The sequence below is a fragment of the Dysidea avara genome, chromosome 6 (assembly GCF_963678975.1).
Source record: "Dysidea avara chromosome 6, odDysAvar1.4, whole genome shotgun sequence".
In the NCBI taxonomy this organism is placed as follows: Eukaryota; Metazoa; Porifera; class Demospongiae; order Dictyoceratida; family Dysideidae; genus Dysidea; species Dysidea avara.
Window position 1 is genome coordinate 16,209,249 of NC_089277.1, and position 16,436 is coordinate 16,225,684.

At 38.4% G+C, this 16,436-nt stretch overlaps 4 protein-coding genes across 5 annotated transcripts in view; 1 reads left to right on the forward strand and 3 right to left on the reverse strand.

Annotated features, from left to right (window-relative positions):
- LOC136258837 (receptor-interacting serine/threonine-protein kinase 4-like) overlaps positions 1-16,436 on the reverse strand; it is an 84,121-nt gene that overhangs the window by 28,396 nt on the left and 39,289 nt on the right. The window lies entirely within an intron of this gene.
- On the reverse strand, positions 83-4,878 carry LOC136258831 (uncharacterized). 2 transcript variants are annotated; one of them, XM_066052181.1, is made up of 8 exons: positions 4,729-4,878; positions 3,687-4,682; positions 3,026-3,636; positions 2,775-2,978; positions 2,497-2,724; positions 2,132-2,348; positions 2,037-2,078; positions 83-519 (listed from the first exon to the last, which is right to left on the reverse strand). In XM_066052181.1, the coding sequence occupies exons 1-3, from the start codon at positions 4,859-4,861 to the stop codon at positions 3,551-3,553; spliced, it is 1,215 nt and encodes a 404-aa protein (XP_065908253.1). In that variant the 5' UTR covers positions 4,862-4,878; the 3' UTR covers positions 83-519; positions 2,037-2,078; positions 2,132-2,348; positions 2,497-2,724; positions 2,775-2,978; positions 3,026-3,550. The 2 variants fall into 2 exon arrangements, with proteins under 2 accessions (XP_065908253.1, XP_065908252.1); XM_066052180.1 differs by having other exon boundaries at positions 2,037-2,348.
- Positions 6,971-9,890, reverse strand: LOC136258817 (uncharacterized). Its single transcript, XM_066052165.1, has 3 exons — positions 8,823-9,890; positions 8,675-8,770; positions 6,971-8,057 (listed from the first exon to the last, which is right to left on the reverse strand). The coding sequence occupies exons 1-3, from the start codon at positions 9,873-9,875 to the stop codon at positions 7,068-7,070; spliced, it is 2,139 nt and encodes a 712-aa protein (XP_065908237.1). The 5' UTR covers positions 9,876-9,890; the 3' UTR covers positions 6,971-7,067.
- LOC136258836 (ATP-dependent RNA helicase DDX18-like) lies at positions 9,940-15,666 on the forward strand. Its single transcript, XM_066052188.1, has 6 exons — positions 9,940-10,073; positions 12,670-12,750; positions 12,942-13,125; positions 13,370-13,470; positions 13,775-13,972; positions 15,237-15,666. The coding sequence occupies exons 1-6, from the start codon at positions 9,980-9,982 to the stop codon at positions 15,266-15,268; spliced, it is 690 nt and encodes a 229-aa protein (XP_065908260.1). The 5' UTR covers positions 9,940-9,979; the 3' UTR covers positions 15,269-15,666.

Consider the following 16,436-nt stretch of genomic DNA (forward strand, 5'->3'; position numbering starts at 1 on the left):
TTAAGTGGGCTGAACCTGAGGGACAGTTTATTAGGTCATCATGTGAACCTCAAATCAAATCAGTAAATAAAGTTTTGTCATTAAACAGACAAAGTTCACCCTTGTTTAAGTACTGTATTCTAGGTTTTTGGATATAGCAAGATTTTGTAGTAATATATATGAAAAGGGTGTACTATGAACTGGTTGTATCATACATTACTATATAATAATTGGAATTAGTTTATTTTCCATATTTCTTCTTCTGCAGTGCACACTCTGGGAGATTTAATGGTACATCTCTATAGCCCTTGGAGCTATGGTGAGAAGATACAGTGTGTTTGATCAGGTGTGATGTTCTGGCCACAGCATAGTTGGATGAACTCAGCTTTCCACCACAGCAGTGCTTGAATTGGCTGAACAGGGTCTCCACTGCACTGCCTGACAAACGAATCGGACTGATGAAGTGGTTGGGATACTTGTGTAGGAACCACTCTGCAAATCCAGTCATTCCATACACACAGATTTGTAACAAATCCCAGGCTACAAGAAACAACATACACGTAAACTGTTGTATACAATACTGTACACAAATAAGCATAATGCCTACATACTGTATTTACTTGGTTAGATGCTACACCTCGAATAGTAACCACACTTAAATAGTGCCAATCAGCTTCATTAATTATGACTAGCAAATAGTTCTAAAGCAACTATTACTTAACTCATAAATGGGACCATATGTTGGCCAAATTTTGCTGCAATATGTTATAGCAGAGGAGGTACAACACACTTTAAGCACAATCAAATGGCATGTTTTAACTTCTGAACTGATGCTTAATCTGGCTTTACGTTTGCCCTTCATTTCGTATAATGAGTTCTTCATCACGTGACGATGTCTCCAATCACCTTGTATATTAATATCAAACCAATGGGGTTCACTGCACTGTTAAATTATGCATAAGAAAAGCATTCAATTGGTACCAAGTTTTCAATGAAACCTGTTTTTAATTGCTCTGTACAAGTCCTATGTGCTCACGTGAGTGTGTCGTACCTCCTCTGATATTATGCAGAGTACAATATAACGGTCAGCCCTCGGTCATTTTCCGACCAAGCGATGCTGTTGACCGATCAATGTAGCTGTGGTCGGCCATTTGTGCCGATCAAATTTTTTACAACTGTAATTCTTTATTATTAGTCTTTATAACATGTAATATTATAGTTATTATTATTGTCGTATCGTTAACTTTCCTTACCGAAGCTATTTAATCACTACGTGAAGTCTCGATCCCATCGAAGCATCGACTAGATATGCATGCGTAAGCTAGAGCACTGCACCTAGTATTTACCCAAATTATCGATTGTGGGTTACTGTGGATGTTGTGAAGAAGCGATCACTACACTGACTACACGAGTGGTACCTTCCAAGAGAAGAAAAGAAAGTAATGTTTGCAAAGTGGAGGTACGATATTAAGAATAAGATGGCCATTTCGTGGTTATAATCTGTAGAGATGCAGTGGCTGGAGAAAGTGGAATGAAAGTCATGTGATAAAAGTGTTCTTCACACGGAAAGTTCGAGAGAAACTTTAGCAATAGCTAGTTGATAGTTCAATATGTGCTGACTCAACACCACTTGTAATAAAGCATTTAGCCTAGCTAAGTTAACAAACTGGCTGTACAATACATTGATTCATAGTTTTTTTTGTAAAATATGTATGCAGCAGCAACACAAATTTTGTACATGTATTACTAATAAACAATTAATTCTCTGTAAAATGCATGTGCATAAAGTTCAGTGATAAGTAGCTGAAAGTGGTCTCAGATTCAATCTCAGAGTGATTCTTTTTCAAAAATTGCCTGGGGGGGCATGCCCCCAGACCTCCCTGTGCTTCACCCTGCGGGGTGTGCTTCGCACACTAGGATAGTATACCTCTATCTTATGGCCATGCAATTTCAGAAATGGCCAATCAAATTTACTTTTGATTGGCCATTCTGTCCGAGCAATAATTTTCCCTTATATTGTACACTGTTATGGTATACAACTCATGGTATTAACTAACTTTGCCAACTTAAAAATCTTGCATCAGTTGAAGCTGCATTACCTGCAATTACATAAAATAGTAACTGTGACATACAACTGTTTACTACATTGTACCACTTCTTGAAGTATTCATATCCCTGTTCAATGGATTTCAAAACATCTCCTTGGGTATCACAGATTTTAGAGTGGCTCAGAAAACCTTTCTCGAATAGTTGATTACATGCTTCAAGGTATGCCAGAGTACATCTCACGTTGGCAGCTTCATTGGGTGTTGGGATGGTGTTGGGATACTGTTAACATACTGGTACAACTCAGACAACACTAATTCTTGCTATAAAAATTAAAGACGACAAGTGAGTATTTACACATGAGCACTGCAGGCCAAAATGCATGTACGTATCAATCAGAAATATTACAAGTGCTTTGTGAGTTTTACAGTATATCAGATATATATTGTATCAATTTTTATTAAAGTTCACCTGCATAATCTTAGCAGGTGTCACATTCAGTTTTGTCCAAGAATCCCTTATAATATGTATTTCACGAAGCCTAGGAATCATTCTGGCAACACCATCATCACGTCTCTGACATTCCCGTTGGTACATGTCAACTATTGCCTGCCATCCAAATTGAATACCTTCAGGGGTCTTAAATTTCCTAGCTCCACCATCTTTAGAAGCAAACAAAGCATTGATCATGTTTTTGAGCTACAGTATGCAAAAAAATTTCACATGACATTGATTGCTTAATTGTGTACCTGATGTGTTGGACAGATCAGCCAAAAAATACCATTTGGTGGATTAAATGGATTTGTAAACCATGGCTTTATAACATGTTGGTCAGACAGGTTTCTATGAGTGTTATTCCCATATGCTCCAAAGCACCCATGGCTGGCTTTCAGAGCTGCTAAATTTGGTGCTCCACCATCGCAAACCAAAATGCTAGTTTTTAAGCCATAAACCTATGTAATAAGAATGGTAACAGATTGATTATTATCCTGACACGTACCTGAAAAGGCTTGACTGTCTCCAGAACACATGCCATGACAAATTTAGCAGTCATCGGGTTTTCACTAGTAAAATACGGACCCACTATGTCAAAACTTGAGGTTAGATCTCGCCACAAGAACTGCAAAATGTAACTAGTTTGCTTTAAATGATTGGTGGGGTCGAAAAGAGCAAATATATCTTGCAGATTAGCTTGCTCCTGTGATGACATCGCTAAACCAACCAGGTGGTGACTTCGGGAGTTCCATATTAATGAAGATATGACTTTCATCTCATCAAAAATGACTGCCCCATCTGACATAGGAACGGCTCCACTCTGATCCTGGAATGACTGTTGAAAAGTCCTATACTGGGCCACTTGTTTGATGATTGATTCAGCACATGCTCCAGATTCATGCAAGAAAGCACCAGTATAGGATTGCAAGGTGGACTTGGATGGTAACTGCAATATATTAAAGCTTTTTAAAGCTTCATAAGCTGCTGGGCTACGTACATAGACTGCAAGTGTTACAATGTTTATCACATGTTAATAAACACTCATACAGTGTATTAAGGATGACATACCGATCTGAATTATAATTAGACTCCAACGATTTTCTTTCTTTCCGGTGTCTAGTAATAATGAAACATCAAAACAAATATTTATTTATGCACAAGTTTACCATTCTGTATTTGATCACTGTAAAACTGTGCCTTGCAGCTTGCCTTGTCCCGTTCCCATGAACTTCGAATTGATTTTCCAGTAGTAGATGAGTGGGCATCAGCCTCCTTGAGAATGCTGTGTAGTTCTTCTGAACATTGTTGTTCAATTGTCTGGAGAACTTCACTAACTTCATCCGACTGGTCATTTTCGAGGGTAATATCAAACTCACTAAGCCTTGATAATTTTGCCTTGTCATTTGACCGTTCTTTCTGAGTTGCAGCTTTTCTTTTATGAATACTAGCAGGTGAAAGATATTTCAACTTATATCGTGATGACGGCTGTTGCCTCTTCAGACACGTTCCTAGACTGACATCTGACCTTCTCCGCTGATGATCAAGATAACTGTTTAATCTTTTGCACGGTCTGCAGAGTACTTCATCACTGCTCTTCTGCATATCAGATGCATTACTTTTAAGCTGATACCACAAGGTGCAGTCTTTGGAGTCGATACGTTTAAAAGGTCTATCCCACAGTCGGACACTTTCCAAGTGGAATCGAATAATGGAAAAGTATTTGTCATAATACTCACTCTCATTCAATCCTGGACAAAATTTGTGGTCCCCTTCACAGGATATTATACGACACACCATTATAGCTTCATCTACATTGTGCACTGTTCCTTTCTGCACAGATGTTAAGAGTACTTGAACATCATAACATAAAGTAGTAGATGATTGATAAAAAATTACTCTTGCCACAGATATATACCCAGCATTGGGAATGTTTTTCATATTACTCCGTGTTACATCTAAGATAGTACTACCATCTCCCATTCTTTTAGCAAATACAAGGTCTGGATATGCCTGTTGACCTTTCACAATAACCTCGTCTATGATAGTAGCGTACTCAACACAATTGGTTGGCTCAGTGGTGGCTGCTACATTATCATTGCTCTCTTCTTGTGTCTGGTTAGATGTGATGTCATGACTTTGCTGGTTATTCACAGGTACATCTCCTTCATAGTAAATACTATACAATGCTTTTATACATCTCTTAGTTACCTGTTGTAGCTGTGCTCTGATCAGTTGCCACCAAGCTATCATCTGTATTTTCAAGTGGTTGGATACTCACATTAGTAGTACTTGCGCTACTATTGAAGCTGTTTCCTGCAAAGCAATTAATAAGACCATTCATTATATCTTCTTGTTGGTTATCTATGCCCTGTCGAACCAATGACTGGCTTCTAACACTGAGTAGTGCTGCATTCTGAAGTGGCTGTGTACCTATGCCCATTGGAAATGCACTTTCATATTGAAAGAAAGGTTGTGCTGGCCTCACAAACACAGGTGGCAAGTTGTACGGAGATACTGTGAGGTGGCATTCAGTCTGGTAGTATGAACCAGCAGGATAGCTCACATTGTAGCGTAAAGGGTACGCATGGGAAGGTGGTATTACATGAGGCACTCCTGAAAAAAAGGCCAGCTGTACGTGCACATACTTGCAGTAGTCACGAGTCATATTACCTGAGACGGCTAGTGGCTGTTCATTAGGCAAGAGTCTTGGCTTGGCATTAAACACAAGGTGTCTGTTACCGCTACCATGGCCAGCATCACGGACTGGGGTGCGTGCTTCTTCCGAGGCTTCTTCCCGCGTACTAGTGCGCCCGCTACTTGAGCGCGTACCGTCACCATCGTCCATTTTTGAACGTCACGTGCAATTCTATGTTACGCGCACGTCTTACTTAAGCGCAGTATCCAGTATGGTACCATAGATAATACACTCCCCCAACGTATTATCTATGGTGGTACGTAAGGATTCCCCACTCCATCAACGCCAATCAACAACGTGTCTGATTTGGTAAAAGGTATTTTTTAAATATTTTCACAGATAATACACTCCCCCAACGTATTATCTATGGTGGTACGTAAGGATTCCCCACTCCATCAACGCCAATCAACAACGTGTCTGATTTGGTAAAAGGTATTTTTTAAATATTTTCGGAAATATACAGAGAAACACGGGATACTCGACGCGGTGATTTTATACGGGTCATATTGAGAGTTGGACACTCTCTCCTCTTTCTATATTATGAACTCTTGCTATCAGTGTAGACTGTTCTAACAGAGTAGTTGTGGAAACCTACAATAAGGTGACTGTTCTATTAGAGTAGTTTGTGGCACTTACAAATATGTAACTGTTTTGTTAGAGTAGTTTGTGAATACTTACAAATAAGTGACTGTTTTATTAGAGTATTTAGGTGACCTTTATTGGACACTTGAAAGAAGTTCCAGGTTGACGGTTGTAGTTATTCATTTTACACTAGTAACCAAGTCACTGGGTATGGTATATTTTCTATACACTCAGAGAAACTTGAATTTCCAAGATTGTGATAACATCTCAGATAAATATCATGTACTATGATGGTAATAATAGTGTAAACAAGTTACTGTACTAAAAATACATCTTAGCTACTTAACATGGTCACTGTAATGAGGTGGTCTTAGTAAAGAGGTTACAACTAAGACTGGTTGTGTACATAAACAGTACACAGTGTAGTTACACTACAATGATATATGCTACATCAACATCACTGAGCAATGTTTATAGTCCTTTTCACTCCTATATATACATCCAAAAATTTTTAGGAAATTCTTCACTAATATTTTCCCAAATAATACTCACGATTTACATTGTTTATTGTATAATTTGTTAATTATAATCATAGGTAGCTAACTGGAGCTATATCACGCAATACCATAATTTGCTTTCTTGTCGTTATAAAGCAATTTTTGTATAATTTATATGCAAAATTTGTATGAAAATTTCTTTTACAAAATTTTTAAACAAGATTGAACTACTCTAATAGAGCAATCATTTACATAAATCATAAGAAAATATTTTTACATGAAATTTTTTATCACAAAAATTTTATTCATAATTATAATAATGCTTTATTGGTAAATTTGTCACTATTACCATTCTCACTACATTCATCAGAATGAAGAACATTGATTATTTTCATCACCTGTTCTCAAAATCACGCCAGCATAATAGATTTAAGCGGCGAATTAAGCCTACAAAATTACTTTTCCATTCCAAATTATACTATACAGTATGAATGTGTGGTAGTGTGATTTGTGTATATAAACCCGTGTTATCTCACTAGGGATCATGTGAGATGGTAAAGCCTGTTAATACAGGGAGTAAGAACTTGACATTAAAACCAGCTGTGTATATAGACCAGACCCAGTGGTGACTTGATCCATACTTCTTGTATAACTATTATAACTAATTAGTGTGATATAGTAATAAATTTTTATACCAACAGATATTCAGTGTATGCTTATTATTAGTATTAGTGGTGTATGTATAATATAAAGTATAGTAACAACTTTACTAGTTAGTGTATTAGTTGAGCTTGTCCCAGTTCCACTGTAGTAAGACTGGATGATAGAGCATTATCCATACTCTCTCCTTTAGTATATCCTCCAATGACTATAATGGCATTGTTGTTGACTGCTGCTATAGCTATTTGTGATCTAGCTGATGATAATAATGAAATGTTCTTCCATGATTTGCTAGAGTCATCATACATCTTAATATCTGATGTTGTACCATTTTGATCACGTCCACCAACTACCACTGGTGGGGATGAGCTGGGGACTAGGGCTGTTTTCCAGTGAGTGGCATCAGTTATTGTAATCCATTTGGTGAGTGTGACACTGGTTTGTTGTTGGTCACCTGATCTTGTAATATCATCAACAGGTACCTTGTAGGCACTCTTGGAAAGTCTATTATTAGCATCAGTATAATCCACTATGAGCAAATGGTCATCAGTAATAATGGGTGTGAATGTATCCATCGGCTCAGGAAGATTAATGGACACTTTCTGCCAACGAGAATTCTCCATCCAGTTGAGGATTTCAATATCATCTAGTACTACTAGTGTGTTGTTAACATACTTTGCTCCCCCAGCAACAATAACATGCTCCAGGTGAGTAACCACCCCTGGTCTGGTCCTAACCGAGAGAAGATCAGGATAATGAGATGTCCAAGTTTGACTAGTTTCATCAAATGTAGAAACTTTACTAGTCACCATCTTAGTAGCAGACAGGCGTCCACCAATAATAGCTAACTTTCCACCAATGATGTGAATAACACCATAATAGTGACCCGAGGGAGGTAACTGATCCCACTGGTCAGTGTTGATATCATAGACATATACTTGATGTTCAGCATCATCAACTGGACTATTCCCACCAGCAACATAGATCTTCTTGTCTTGTACTGTGACATATGCATAATACATTGGAGCAGGAAGATTGGCCAGCTGAGTCCATTTTATGTGGTACCTGCCACTGGTAAGTGCTGGCATTAATGGAGGTGCCTCCTGAGTGGATAATAATATTTGCAAGCTAATCAGAACTATAAAAATTATTGTGAACACAATTTACATCACAACATGCATATGTATTTGTATAACTTGTTTTTATACAACTATTTCTGATCACAAAAAGTCATGAGTTATGAAAGTGGCAGGTATAGGGGCAGTGGAGAAGTGTCAAAAAAGTGTAACGTTTAGAAGCTCTGAGATTTTTCACTGAGTAAATTAAGCAGCTACAGTAGATACCATATATGGATACCTTTAATTTGTTCCTAGTGTTAGCCAAAAGTGTTTAGTTAAGTGAATTGAACCCAACTGATTTATAGATTGACTGTTCAGATAACTGAGTATTTGTAGTATTGAAGATATGTAATGTGATTATATATAATAGAGTGGATGACAAGTATCTGAATGTTTCTGCCTATTATGGCAGGTCATTTTGCACAGTAAAATATTTTGCAAGGTTGGTTTTGGTGGGTTACCATATTACACAAGATCATATTATACCAGTTGATAGTAGTGTTTAAGTGTAGTATCGAATGGTTATGGGTTAACATGAGTATAAACTTTATCCTCCACACATGACATTTCCCATAGAGTATGTGCTAACATTAGTGACTTACTATTTTCAATTTTGATGTCTTTGTTGTTGGTCCTCCTAAAGTTACTCTGTTAAGTTGACTGGCTACTTGTTGTGTTGGTACACTCCTTGTGGAGGACTAAGATAACAATACCATATATGGTAATGATAACAAAACAAATAACACTCACCAGCTGTTGGTTCAACTTATCAACTTCAAATTTCAGGTGGTTGATTTCCGATTTCTGTTGGCTGTTTTCTGTCTTCAACTGATCATTCTCAGTCTTCTGCTGCTTGACTTGTTGGTGTAGAGTGATAACATCTTGTGGGGACTCCTTCATGTAAACATCCTTGTTCACTTGGATCCTCTCACAGACAGCTGTTATGGTCGGCCTCACAGCAGGATCATCATCCAGACACTCCTCCACCAGTGGTCTCAATACTTCAGCCTCTTCTCTCATTTTGTCCAGGTACTGCTGACGACGCTCAACTTCCAACAAAGCCACCTTTCTTCTGGTCTTGGCGTCAAACACAGTGTTGTCAGATGGAGTAGGCCACTGTTGTGTAAATGTGTGAAGGACTATTCCAGCAAAAGAAAACACATCCATGGGAGGACCATACTCTGGTCTTTTCGCTAGTGTTTCAGGTGGCATAAAGTCAACAGTTCCTGGAGCTTTAGTCATTGTCTTTCTACTATCAGTCTTTATCACCTTGGCCACTCCAAGATCACTGATCTTTGCCACATGATGTGCTGTCAATAAGACGTTATTTGGGGAGAGGTCTCGATGGACGATGGGAGGGTCGTGATTGTGAAGGTAGTACAGACCAAGGGAGACATCATGGACAATTGAAAATTTTATATGGACAGGAATCTTCTCATGTTTATCCACCAGTGAGGTCAAGCTATCCACCATCATCTCCATAACCATTACTGGTAGCCGCATCCTTCCCTGTATACCGCCCGCCCCCACAGAGGGATAATAAACACCTAGGAACTGTATCACGTTTGGATGACGTAATGTACTGCACTGACGACACTCCCTCATAAACGATTCCACTGTTCGTCTCATTTCCACGTCTCCCACCTCTTCGACCAGAATGGAGTGGATCTCTTTGGCGGCACATATCGTTCCACAATATTTGACAGCGTAAACTCTCCCATAAGCCCCTCGTCCCAGTTCCTTGTGATCTAGTTTGGTAACTCCCTTCAGAACTAGACCATGAAAATCATCACCAGAAGCCATTTCTCTTGTAAGACAAAATATGGGTGTGGCTGACCAGAAATTACGCATGTGTACAAGTGTCATGAATTACTCCAAATAGTGCCCATAATTGACAACGTGTTGTGATGGATGCGGTATATTCAAAGAGAAGAGGTCTTAAGAGATCGAGTCAATCTGTAAAAGAGGTGGATTCCAATGGTTCACTCCGCCACAAAAGAAGTAAGTGTATTAAGGTAAATGAGGGTAATTCCGGACACTCTTTGATAAAATCGCTCTAAGGCCACTCCAAATTTTTATTTATTTGTTTTTCCCGGGCTGGATGTAATGCCCTTTCCTATCACCCCCAGCACAAGAGGCAAACGTGCTGGACAAGAACTGAAAAGTGGGACATCTAAAAGTCCCTAGGGCCATTTGTTAGGCCCATTTCCGGGGAAGCATCTGGTGATCTAAACGAGATGGAGCGGCTTCCACGGAGGGCCATTTGTTAGGCCACTCCAAATAAATTCTCTGTTTCCCGTCCTGGACTCAAGCATATTTGCATGCGGGCGGGCGGTCCATTTCCATTATTCATTATAAGATTAGCAGCTTTTTAAGCCATTATTTGTCTATAAAAAGCTGCATAAAAGCATGCTTAAGCTTATTCCTTCTTTTTACGCAGCAAAAATAGCACAAACATGAAGTTTGTGCCGACTTAATAGCCCTACTGATACGTGAGCTGACATGGTTTCAAAGTGACCCTGTCAGTATGCAACAATAACCGGAAAATAATGAAAGAATACAGAATAATGGAATTTTTAGAGCTGACAGTAACTAGATGCGGGCGGTGGACGGGAAACAATTGGAGTGGCCTAACATTGCACTCACAACGAATTAAGACAAACTCTAGGAATCGTTGTAAAGCCTATCTTATGGTGCATCTGCAGTACAAATTTGGTTTCAATACAATCAACTGCTGAGGAATTATGAACCGAAATTTAACAGCGTGTAAAAATGCAACATGCGGCTAATCCCGGACACTTCGAATAACAAGCAAGTAGAGCCTTCCACAGGTTACCAATCCTCTTTTACAAGTATGGAGACTAAAGTACCACTCATCTGAAGCTTATAAATCAAGTAGAAAGTTCATACCATTTGGGAGAAAGCAGCATGCGCATTTTTAAAAGTTTATGTAATTCGCGAATATTTTCTTTGTATTTCAACCGAACAGCTGCTGAAAAATCGACTGCCACTCCGCCTGTGCTACATGGATTCTTATGATTTTTGGTATGGAATTAGCCAAAGGTATGCTCTTTCCATAAATCTTTGAAAATTGAAAATATGAGCTTGGACTGACTGTTTAGATTAACATTTTCAAAGTTTTAAAACAAAATTGCTCATGATTGCGCTGCAAATTCATGTCTAACTTCACAGTGGAATTCGCTTCAAATTTGGTTTGTAGATAGGCCATAGGACACTGCATTAGCATATCAAATTATAGGCCCAGGGATTCTACCATTGTTGAGAACGAACTAAGTGTCCAGAATTAGCAACTGTCTGGAATTACCCGCACTTACCTTACCTGCGGAATCCGAGGGAGGCGCCATATTTACATTGATTACACCATTGATGTTTATTCACCCTTTTTTTCCCAGTAAAAATATTGGCACTAGTAATGCACTGTTTGTTGGTTCCCACAAATCAGTAGAATCAATTTTGTGAGTATTGCACATTTAGAAGCATGAAATGAATGCACATATAATTAAACAAGGTTTGCTGTTGAAGAAATGCCCTGGACACAAGGTCTGACTAGTACTGTCCCCATACAAACTGTTTAGTAAAAATGTGAGCCAGACTCTATTACACATTTGCTATTGAAAACTTTTAAAATGCATACATGTACCTAGCTAGCTGTTTGTGCAGCTTATTTCACTTTATGAGTAATACAGAAGCCAAACAATGATGGACTGATTGTGACAGCTCCAACCCTAGTATTGACTTCTCTTTTGTCTTTTCACTCTTGTACTTGCATACAACTCTTTATATATACTTCATATCCAACATTGAAAGAGCTTGAATAAAATAGATGATAATTGAGCTCACCTCTAGTATGGTACCCAAGACAAGCTCCTCCTGCCCTATTTGGCTGGAAGGTGATGATGCGAATTGGCTTTTGCTTTTTTTCATCAGTCTGTCTTTAGTACAGTAATTATTTTATTAACTACTACTGTTGTCCGGTCAGCAGTTTCAAATTGCAGCAATTTTAGGTTGCTTGTGAAATGCAACTGAATAATTTGTGCACGTGATTTGCAAACATGATTCATATGAATATGTAGCTCAGATGCCCCTGGTGTTGTCTATTGATCTAAGGTAGCGAGTAAGCCGGTTACGTTATCACAAGGAACTTGGTTGTAAAGAAATAACTCATGTGTGCGACCAATCACTTACGAGAATCGTTGAATTGTATATTCACCAAATCAACTGTATGTTTGACTCCTCACTGTTCAAATTTCAGAATGTGATCACGTCACACTGGGCATTAGTGCCGGTAGATGCCGGCTCTTTGCCTAGGCACCAGCAATGATTGTCCCTACCTGTAGGCTTGGATGTAGCTACTAACCTGCAAATACAATGGTTACTGATTTTGTGTACACCACATATTAAACTTAATGATTTTGAGATACAGCCATGCATGTGGATATAAGTAGGAATAAGGTAAATTTGCTAACATGTGACTACACATTTTATGTGAAGTATTAAAATTCCCTGTACTGATAGTGTGTAACTCTTCTCCATAAGACTGTATCCTTCTTTACTATTTTGTGTTTGTTTGTTACAGAAAAGAAACACAGTGAACCAAAAATGTTAGAAGCAGCTGAACTACCAGAATCAACAATTGTTTGTGAAGACTTAGAAACTGGTATCTAAGTGTGTTGTGAGAGTCCATGTCTCCCTGTGTGATTCCTTACTGTTAGTAGAACTGAGGAAGTAACGTTAGAAAATGTTATGCACACTTCTCTGTGCTTTTTAGATGACCTGTGTATCTTACAAGTTTTTATTCTACTCTATGTTAATATTAGATGAGTGTGTGTTCCATTTTGTTATTGACAGATGAGACTGGAACCTGTACCAGTCTGGAGGAGATGATGAAAGGTGATGAGCTGGGTATGGACAAGAAGTTTTCTTCCCTGTCAGAAGTGGTGTCTGAGAAGACACTGAATGCTGTCACTGACATGGGCTTTACTGACATGATGGAAATACAACATAAGAGCATTAGACCACTGCTTGATGGAAAGTATGTGTATACTGTATGTACTGTACCAGTTTAATAATTACGGAACACATGCACGCACACACACAGCAAGCAAAGGTGTGGGCACCCGAAGTCCAACCTGGATCTTTACCGATTGTGTGAGATGCGTATTTTTGACATTTGCTTCCCCGGTTAACACCAGGTATATACCCACACATACTTACTTCAGTATTCAATTTATTTTGTGCAATGTACTTGCAATATCATATTCTGATTGTATTGTTAGGGACTTAATGGGAGCAGCAAGGACTGTAAGTGAAAAAACATTAGCTTTTCTCATACCAGCAGTAGAGCTGATGTACAAGTTGAAATTTCTCCCACAAAACGGTCAGTTGTGTAGACTACAATCTATTGTATACATTGTATGGACATGATTTAGTTTGTCCATCATAACCAGCCACAATGTGGTTATGTTTGTTTGGAGGAGGATAATAAGTTTGAGGGGGAGGGATGGGACAGTAATTTTGTAATGAATCCTGAGCAAACTATCCATTGTAAAGTCAGTCTCTTGAACACTGAACGTTGTGTTACCTGTGTGTAAAAATGTTGTTGGTTACCTTGAATAAACACACTAGCCTGTCATACCAGCTTTTTGTGTTGCATTACACACTTTATGTGTCTTGATATATAGACACTGGGGTGGTGGTGATTTCACCAACTAGAGAGCTGTCACTACAGACATATGGAGTGACTAAGGAACTACTCAAGTATCATCACCACACACTGGGAATTGTGATGGGTGGAGCTAATTGTAAGACGAGGCAGAGAAGTTGTGCAAAGGTGTTAAAATTTGATAGCCACTCCTGGGAGATTATTGGATCATCTACAGGTAAAGTATCAAGACACATGGTATCAGGCTGATAGCCTGCACAGGGCAATCAGTCACGGGCAATAACCAATTTAGGCTATAGCTGGCACTGCCAATAGTGGTGGCTTCCTGATCGAATTAGTGTTAAAACAACTCACTTGCAGGCTTCCTAGATGAATACAATCATCTCCATTATCCAGCATGTTTTCTTCACACTCTAGTGATGATTTTTGATGACTGTTGTGGCTGGAATCCAGCAAAACATGTGACGCACGTGACAAAACTTTTGTCACAGGTATCTAACCAGTTTAGATCCCTCCCCACTGGTATCTATTGGTAAATACCTGATTAACGACCAAAGTTCAAAGCATACTATGTGTGCCATAGTCTAAAACTAGTTTTCATCTTAGCCCAATGTTGTTCAACTCATAGGATAGCATGGGTAACAAAGTACTCTCCATCTGAGTGGTTTTCATTAAGTCATGCATACTAATAACGTGACTATTAATCGATCCCCACAATCATTTTCGGTCGTAAAAATTACTGCCCAGATGTAGCCTGGCTAGCTGGGCTACATACAAAGTGTAGGCTGGGCAGCTCCTTTGATCTGAGGTGTGAAAGACTTACTATTTTCGTCTGTACATACATTTGAACAATCATTTATTGAAAAGTACAAAGTTGCCATTGTGTTGAGTTCAGTCCATTACACAATGTTACAAATGTAGGACATTATGAGAAGTTCCTCTCCAATCAATCCAGCAATACAAAAGATATTAACAATTCCCTTTGCAAATGTAAGGAAGTCATCACGCACTGTGTCAATTGATACCTTGAGCTTTCAGCAAATAGAAATGAAGCCTTCTTTCCCTCATTCTAGCAGTGCATTGATGTGTCAAAATTCAAACACAACTATCTTCACCACACCCCTTCCTGCTGCACTCTTCCCTTACCCTACCGCTTCGGGTTCTATGGTTTATGTATTATTTAATAAATGTTACTGTAATAGAAATGGGACACAAAGGGGTAAATCCATGATTTGTGCATTGTACGTACTGTGGTATGCCAAAAGGCACCTCTGTTGGGTTAAAGTGACATTAAACAGCCAAGGTATGTGCCATGAAGGTATTGTGAGGCTGGTTTCTGATTATTTTGTGAGAAAGTCCAAACCTCCATGATCCCTAAAATACTGTGCAGTTACTACCATACTGTATGAAAAATGTTTTCTTCATTACTTGTCCACCATTGTACTACATTACTTCAGTGGTCATGTGTATCTCCTCACCAGATGATCACATGATGATAAACTATGTCATGTGATACTGACAAGACCACATGACAACAAAATGACCAACCACACCATCAACAATGCTACTATACTCCAGTGAAGAAGACATGATGTTCCATTCATCAGTTTATATCAGAAGTATTATCCTACTGGGGACCAAACCTGTTGATACAAGGAGTAGTCAGAATGGTGACATTAAAACTGCAGAAAAAATCCCAGACCAGTTGTGACTACCAATCCTCTGGTAACATGTGATCATCAGCTGGTAACTCTTCAATGTTTTATAAAATAATTTCATGTGTGTATATTAATAACTTGTTATAGAGTAACAGAAGACTAGTACTTTGTCTGTACTATACACTAACACGTTCCTCCATATGTCAATTAATTTGTAATAATAACATTACAAAAATTGATATCACTATAGCAATTAATTTGTTGATATCACACAAGTTTTTGAAGGTCACATTCTGACTTGTATGGGTGCCTACTTCTTACCCAGTGGGTGTGTCTGATAGTAGATATGTACATACCTCCAACCTGATTATATCAACATACTTCTGATAGTAGATATATATGAATACACCTTGAACTATGCTGGAACATCTCAAAAACTACTTAATTTGTTGATATAAGCTTACACCCCTTATTCACAGTTCTATCAGAGAAGAATGTTCTATTAGAGTTGTTGTGGACACTTACAAATAGGTGACTATTCTATTAGAGTAGTTTGTGAACTCTTACAAATAGGTGACTGTTCTATTAGAGTAGTTTGTGAACACTTACAAATAGGTGACTGTTCTATTAGAGTAGTTTGTGAACACTTACAAATAGGTGACTGTTCTATTAGAGTACTGAACACAAATAGGTGACTTTTATTGGAAACTTGAAAGAAGTTCCAGGTTGAAGGTCGTAGTTATTCATTTTACACTAGTGACCAAGTCACTGGGTATGGTATATTTTCTATACACTCAGAGAAACTTGAATTTCCAAGATTCTGATAACATCTCAGATAAATATCATGTACTATGATGGTAACAATAGTGTAAACAAGTTACTGTACTAAAAGTATGTCATCAAAAATGATGTAGTCATGGCAACTATAATAAGGTCATGTAGTACACCTTAGCTACTTAACATGGTAACTGTAATGAGGTGGTCTTAATAAAGAGGTGACAACTAAGACTGGTTGTGTACATA